Raw genomic sequence first — 8,075 nt, 5'->3', positions numbered from 1 at the left:
TGTTTGTTGTATATTTGCTGCTATGACAACTCAATTTCTCTCTGGGATTAATAAAGTTTCTCTGATTCTGAAAGTCAAGACTGACCCCTACAACAGCCATCTTCTCTGTCTTACTTTGATTCTCTATTACAGATGACACAGACATGCCCGCCATCCAACTGGAAACTGTAACAACGGCTGATTTCCTGAATGTGATTGAACACACCAAACACTCAGCACGAAACCTGATAGACAGATACACAGACTGGGAGAGAGAGTACCAATCTGTCTGACACTAGAACAGCACAATTTAAAAAAAAATGCTGGTTTAATCATTTGTTTTCTTTTTTTATTTTCTGAAAAAAAATATACAACCTAATACAACGAAACTTTTGTTATGGTGACTGGTACTTTGAGTCAAACTACTATAGCATGACTGTTTTCAATTTATCAGGATGTTCTGAGGAAAATAATTTCATATCTTAAGTCTCTCCACTGTTGAAACATTAGCAGTGTTACTTGTGCAAATGAAACCAGAAGGTTATTTTTACTTGGCGCTCAAAGCAGATTCTGCAGGATGTGTTCAACAGCATCTGGGAAACTGTCACATATCAGGTGGGGAGCTGGGCTTATTTTATTCTCATCGTCTTCTCTGTATTTACCTAAAACATAACAGGAGAGAAGATGGTTAGCAACAAGAAAAAAAAATTATGATAGATGAAGTCGCTAGAAATGTAGCTTCTAATAAAGATACCACAGTGGAAGAGAAAGCTGAAGATGAAATGAGAAGCTGACTGTTTCTCAGCTCACCAGTTCTGACAAGAATACCCAACATTCCTGAATTTTGAGCCCCGCCTACATCATCTCTGGCGTCCTGTTGGAGAAAACAAACAAACAAAAAAAAAAAAGCACAGACCTACTTTTAGTAAATTGTGAGGGTGTTAATCAGTCACAGGCTGGTGAAGAAATATATATCACAGGGCCACTCAGTGTAAAGACCACCATTTTATTTTAATGTTACCACTAGGAAGAAAAAAAAGATTTTTTAACATTAGTATATCTTGTAAGAGGTACTAAAACTGTCAACAGCAACAATAACATTACAATAAATGGTTATACTGTATACAAGAGAAAGCCAAAAACTCACTTTCTGTCAAAAATGATAATATACTTACATCGCCTATCATGACAGCTTCACTGGGGCTACATCCTAAATCAGACAGAGCCTATTTGAAGAAATGAGAAGAGGCTTCAATGGTTGTTAGTACCAAAAAGCATAAAAAAAAATCAAATACTAAACACAAAAAGATTGTATAGATGCTATAATGTCAAGTAAGTATCTGACATGTCTGTTATAAAATCAACAATTGTCTTATTATATGAGGAAAAATAAAATCAAAATAAATTCCACACCTGTGTAAAAAATGTCTTTTCAGGCTTTCCAACTACAGTAGCTTTACAGTCGGTGGCATACTCCAGTCCCGTCACGAAAGGCCCGGGTCCGAGGGCCAAACCATCCTTACGTTTGTAGTAGCGAGCCTTATGGATGGCGATGAGAGGAGCTCCATCCAGAATCATTCTTGAAAGGAATACACATTTAAAACAATGACATTTTAGAAAACAAAATCACAAACACCAAGTTTATTATATGGTCTCATTTTTCAAGAAATAAGACATAACTGCACAAATATGCCCAAATAAAACGCTTGCTTTGCTACTACTGTATATCAAAAATAAATAAATAATACAAAGTATCTGATATTTTTGAGTAAAAATATCAGACACACTGAAGATTTTGCTGACATATATGTCAGCTGATAAACTTGACCAAGTTTAACACCTGAAAGCCTTGTTGAGTGTGGAGTAGTTGAAGTGATCAGGAGCAAGTCCAATGACGACAGCATTCGGCTCTGACGTCTCAATCCCTGCAAAAGGAAGAAAAAATATATAACTGGAGGTTTTTTAAATAAATTATTATTCATCTATATAATTTTATAGTAACTGCTAAAGAGATATCGATTTATGAATTCTTTGTGCTTCATTTTTAACAAAATGCTTGTAGACAATTAGAATTTTTTATAAAGCTATAATGTCTTAAACATAAATAGTTTATCTTATTTGGTTACTGAAACAAATGATAATTAAAACAACATAAATTCAGGTCTACCTCTCCGTCACTCACACACACACACCACCACACACTCAACTTCGTACCAGTGAAATCTTCCAGGGCGCTGTCTTCCACCAGCAGCAGGGGTCTGTGTTGTTTCTGCTCTAACAAACTCCTTGCTGCACTCAGAGAAGTGAAGATCTCATTTTCCTGTACAGTAAAGGTCATTTTTCAAGATCACATAAGGCAGCACTCTCGAGGTCAAAATGGCATCACAGTCCTTTCAGTTTGTTGATTTATTAAGTAAATCACCAGTTTTGCTTTTCTTCGCCTAATTTTGACTTCTGCACTAACATTCTTTTCATCACTTTACTTTTGGGAAAAAACAGACATTACAAAACAAGATCACAGCGGTTCCCCTTCTAAAGGTCATTTTGATTTCTTTTGGCACTGCAGTAAAAGTTTCTGCTATAAGAAAGGGTGTGGCTATTTCACCTGGAGGTTAAAATTGAGGCGTTGCAGCCTTTCAAATAAGATCCTCTTACTCTCCTTGGTTGTGTTGGTCACAAACTTGACAGCTACAGACGCCTGCCGTAACCTGATAATGCACAAAAACACAAAAGAAAACACCTAGCAATTCAAACCATGTTTACAATTCACAGCACTCTATCACAGGAAAAGAACTGATCTAAGATAAAGATATGCAGCAAGCACAAGACAGAAAAAGGTTTTTGAGTAGTGTTCAAGTAATTTAAAAAAATAATTTTCAGTCTTTCTTTTCATTCATAGAGTAACATCCTGACTCTCAATGCGCCATTTTAGGTCAGATTTTTTTCCCTCCTGCCATTTACCTGTTAAGGGCATCCTGCGCCCCGGGCACTGCTGTGTCTTCTATATGCAGAGTTCCACTCAGGTCAATGAGCACAGCCTTCAGCGCTCGCCTGCCTGCCATCCTGGAGGCCTGCACAGGTAAGAAAGGCAATGATGTCACGAGAAGTCATTTTCTTAATAAATTAATCTGTTATTTTCATAAGGAAACACTAAAAATTGTAATATAAGGTGAATGATATTCTGTAATCTAAATTTATCTGCATTTATTCAGATTTACAGACAAAAATCGTAGTATTTACAAAGTCAGAACTGGGGAATTTGGGACATTTCCTTTTTGTTGTTGCTTAAACTAATGATCAAAATCCTCTTTACAGTGTTTTCACTTGTTGTGAACTAATCTGAAAGAGCACAAATACAGGATGTTCTTAACATTTTAGATAACACATTAGATAAGACCTGTTTGGAACGCAGTATCTGATTACGATTTCTAAACCGCTACATATGACCATCGTCCACTGTAAATGGAGCTTTAGTTGGGTTTTTTTTTTTTTTTTAAAAAGCTTATTCTTTGATAACAATTTATTATTTTGGAGATTATATGTTTATAATCATAATTCACAGTGGTGGTGGCAGAATCTGTCAGATTACCGGCCAAACTGAGAGGATTACTCACCAGTTTCTGTTATGGGTTTCTGCCGAGAATGCAGATTTATGGATCTGTAGGTATTTGATTTCAGGCTATGAGTCCCTATTATTTAGACATACTTGGATTTGCGTCGTGTAGTTATCAGTGCAAGGGTACAATTAATGCTCTTAATACCCACCTAAAACCACACACACACACACACACAGAGCGTGTAAGGCTACCTATCTAAACATCTGCAGTCATCTCTACAGACAACAGAAAAAATACTGAACTGTCAAGAAAGTGCTAGGATAAAAATAATAAACCTGGTTTATGTGTGTGGTAAAGGTACTAAATCATAACCTAAAGATGTAGCTTAACAGGCTGTCAGTCTCTTACATTCAGGCCTGATGTATTGTACAACATTACTCCACTTTGTATGTTTATTTAATATCTGGCACACTTGTAGCTCGTACACATTTGTCGTTCCATATTTAAAGCTTTCAGCACTTACTAATTGTACTAAACATTGTAATGGCTGGTTTTTGAGAAAAGGTGTATAAACTGATGTGTTGTCTGTTTGACAACTTTAATGTGTACTATCCGTATGATAATTGAATCGAATAAAAGCATACATACAACTGTTAATACATCTTTGAATAGAATTCGCATTAAAACATCTCATGACAAAACTCTGAAGCAAAAACAGGTTTGGTCCTTGGGAGATAGACAAAAACACAAGGGGGGGGAAGGGTTTTTTTCGAAAGCTATTTAGTATTTTAAATAATATTTCTGAACCACTCTTTCAAAAACTGGGTTTACATGCTGTATCAGGAGAGATGTAATGTACACAATAACAATAAATAAGCTTTAGTATTTTGTGCATGAATTATTTTCAAACTCATTGTGATAACACAGAAAATGGTTCGAATGTTTTCGGAATTATATACATGACACAATAATTTAAAAAACCTTTATTATTCATTCCCAAATGAGAGAATTAATGATAAAAGTTTCCATTTATATAAAAGGTACAAAAGCGCTACAAACTGACCTACTGAGAGCGTAAAGAGCCAGTACAGCTAACCTTCAACAGCATCAGCAGCAACCCTCCTACTTCCTGTTGACGTTTTCTTCTTCGTAGATTTAAAACGGGTTTGTTATGTGGTCACTGCTGACCCCTGCAGCTCAAATGCAGTACAGGATTATGTTTTCAAAACAGAAAAAAAAACTTGTGTTCTACATTTTTGTAGAGAAAAAAATTTATCTTAGTACCATATGTTTAATATCACTCTCTCTTGTCAATATCAATCTCTTTTTGTCGTGTTATTATAACTTATATTTTTTCAATTTCTATATTTGTAATCAGTTAAGAGGGTTATCCTTAACCACTTAATCACTCATTAGAGTAATAAAAAACATATGTGTCCCATCACACTAACAAGTAACAGATGTATTGCATTAGTGGGTCGCTCAGTGCATTCGGATAGATTTAATATGGTGGGAGGTATTAACGCAGCGATAAAGACCTTCTCTCTACAGGATGCCAGAGGCCGCTATTCAAATCCTCTTTGCATGTTACCTCCACATAGTGAATAACAACTGTTGGTTTTTTTAGCTTTCTGGGTTTATTTTTTGCATAAATAGTTTGAAGCGCACATGATAGATGTGGAAAAAATGAAAACATAAGCTAATCCCACATGTCTTAAGGTCCTTCCAACAAAAACACAACTTTAACGTGTTGATCTGTTTCTGATTTTAATTCTGGTTTATTTTCAGTAGCTCTTTCTTTTTACACTTCCTCTGGCTCTTGCTATTGCTCTGTTGTTATTAAATTATAATTTCACCTGTAACACCTGCAGCCTTCTCTCTTCCCTGCACTTTTTTCCATCTAATATGTATTTTAAAAACTGTAATCAGTGATTTGATCTGTGTTGTATTTTGTTTTTCTTTAAACTCTGTTGTATATATTTTGTATTGTTTCACAGAATGGGTATTTTTCCATTATAGCTACAGTAAATTATATTCAATGTGAATACTTTTCAAATTAAACTCTAAAGTAAGCACGACTCACCACAATTCTTTCAAAAAATATTTTTGTGATTTATTATTAACGGCCCACAGATCAAAACACCACACATCCTGACCTGTGTTTTGCAGACACATATTCAGATATAATTGCGTGCTTGCTTATAGTTTTTTTCCTGACCTCCAAGCTAAACGAATCACATGTCAAAGTGGCTTTACAGCACAAATCTCTCTGATAAACATATGCTTGTAATTCCAGCAGATCCCCTTTTGCCCTCGCACCCTCCTCCATCTAATGTTAATAAAAGTGGAGCTTAGCTGGATAGAGAATGGTGATAATTCACTGCATATGGAGATTATTAATGATGTGGAGCTGGTCAGACAGAGAAAAAGGAAGTTGAGAGAAATAGTGTATGTCAATATTTACACAGTGATATCCTTTATCCAGGTACAAGTGCTCGCTTTTGGTCAAGTGAGAGTAAAATTTTAAAAAAGGAAAATTTGTTAAAAATACTTTTAATAAAGAGTGATGCATGTGACCTTTGTTCCCCAGTAAATCCAAACACAAAGTTGCTATTTATTAAGTGTATCCAGCTAAGATATATACAAATACTCAAAATTTTAAATTCCTTATTATGTGTATGTAATACTGTAGCTTTCTTTTAATCTTTCTATAGTCTTCAGGAATAGTTCTCCAGGCATCATGAAGGACATTCAAAGCTCTTCTTTGGATGTTGGCTGCTTCAATAATACAGATTCCTGGGCTCTGGGAAGGGCAATCCATGACTGAGTGATTTATTTATTTATTTTAATTCTAGGTATGCTTTTACTGCACTGGCAGTGCATAGAATCATTGAAAAAACTGAAAAATACATCTGTTGCTGTTCAGCTTTCCAGATGGTATTACAAGGAGAGTCAAAATCCTATGGTACTTTTCAAGATTCAAGACGTTTATTGTCATATACACTGCAAAACACAAATAGTTATGCTGCAATGAAATTCTTACTTTATTTATTTATTTAGGACAGTGCATGTTAATGAACATAAATGTAAAAAAAAAAAAAAAATTACATGAATGTAAACATGCCAGATTATAGCCAGGGGCTAATTTCCATCTGTTGTCCTTAAACATAAAAAAATAGACATAATAATTCATAAAAATTCATCATTTATCCATAATAAAAACTCCATCATCAAACTCACACATACACACCATTCTGTTCCCAAATAAAACATTAAAACTATACAACTCATGCATGATCACACACTTGATTTGTCCATAACCAGTTTTTAACCTTTGCCTTAAACAAATTGAATGTCGAGCATTCTCTAATGGGTTGAGAAAGACTGTTCCACAGATGGCCACCCTTAACAGAGAGGACGTTCTGCCCAAATGCTGTCCGTCTGTAGAGTATAAACAAGTTTCCTCGGATTGTAGCTCGAGTGGTCCTGTCTGAGCTTTCTTTATGCCTAATGAACTGCTTTAGTGGTGGTGGAGCAAGGGAGTGTAAGACTTTATATATTAAACACACTCTTTTAAGTTTCACTAAGTTATTGAAGTTCAGTAATTTATGTTTTTTTAACACATGACAGTGGTGGTGGGAAGTCGGGAACTTTGTGAGTTCCCTTCACACAACTAAGTAAACAACTAACTAACAAATCTCCACTGTGAGCACAGAAAATAATAAATAGAGTTAAGTTTATTTAGTTGTGTGAAGGGAACTCGTAAAATAAGATTTTCTGCATTCATTATTCCATTTTGATGAGATCCCCAAAACCAGTGACTGAAATGAAGCCCCCAACCTCCATTTGTTCTACAGATGACTGTAAACACTCACCATTTCACCTCTTTCCTGACCTCCTCCTAACATACTGAGGACTATCACTCCACGAGTGATAGTTTGCTGCTGTTTTTTGGTTCAGTTCTTGTGCAATTTGGTATATCTCAGTCCTTTCTCACCGTTTTCCTTGCTTAACACTGCTTCTTGACAGCCACCCTTCCACTGGGACAATTTCTGATGATGTTTTTCCTGTTCCTTAAGGACATGACTTTCAGATACGGTTTATCTGTCTTAGGTCCTCCACCTTGTCCAGTTTCCTCAGTACTTTTAAGGACACATTGCATGCTGTGCCAGAATATTCTTTGCCAAGGTTTTGGCTAATTGCTCTTTGGGAATCACCTTGTTGGTACAAGTACTATTTTATAACATTTAGAGCTTGAGTTAGGCACATTTCTTATGATGGGCTTAACAAACACAACTATTTTTCTGAAAATAAACAAATAAAGTGTAGCCAATAGGCTCCAGGCTACTTAAAGACCTTCAGAATTCCCAAAGAACTATTGTTCAAGATCACTTTAGAAACAAAAACAAACAGCAAAAAAAAAACCCCCAAAACAAAACAAGAAGTGTCTCAAGACTTCTGCACAGTACTGTATGTGAATGTGTAAAGCCACCAGGTAACATACACTACCGTATTTTTAAATTCAGTTTCACATTGGTC

General features: G+C 35.5%; 1 protein-coding gene across 2 annotated transcripts; it reads right to left on the bottom strand.

Annotated features, from left to right (window-relative positions):
* Window positions 1-311: 311 nt before the first annotated feature.
* Window positions 312-4,713, bottom strand: hdhd2 (haloacid dehalogenase-like hydrolase domain containing 2). Of its 2 annotated transcripts, none has more exons than XM_026174222.1 (9): window positions 4,600-4,713; window positions 2,941-3,050; window positions 2,585-2,687; window positions 2,194-2,299; window positions 1,820-1,904; window positions 1,393-1,558; window positions 1,155-1,205; window positions 790-853; window positions 312-641 (listed from the first exon to the last, which is right to left on the bottom strand). In XM_026174222.1, exons 2-9 carry the CDS (start codon window positions 3,039-3,041, stop codon window positions 538-540), a joined length of 780 nt encoding a protein of 259 aa, XP_026030007.1. In that variant the 5' UTR covers window positions 3,042-3,050; window positions 4,600-4,713; the 3' UTR covers window positions 312-537. The 2 variants fall into 2 exon arrangements, with proteins under 2 accessions (XP_026030007.1, XP_026030006.1); XM_026174221.1 differs by having other exon boundaries at window positions 4,633-4,710.
* Window positions 4,714-8,075: the final 3,362 nt, after the last annotated feature.

The sequence above is a fragment of the Astatotilapia calliptera genome, chromosome 7 (genome assembly GCF_900246225.1).
Source record: "Astatotilapia calliptera chromosome 7, fAstCal1.2, whole genome shotgun sequence".
Lineage (NCBI taxonomy): Eukaryota > Metazoa > Chordata > Actinopteri > Cichliformes > Cichlidae > Astatotilapia > Astatotilapia calliptera.
This window is presented reverse-complemented; position numbering and strand designations above follow the sequence as displayed.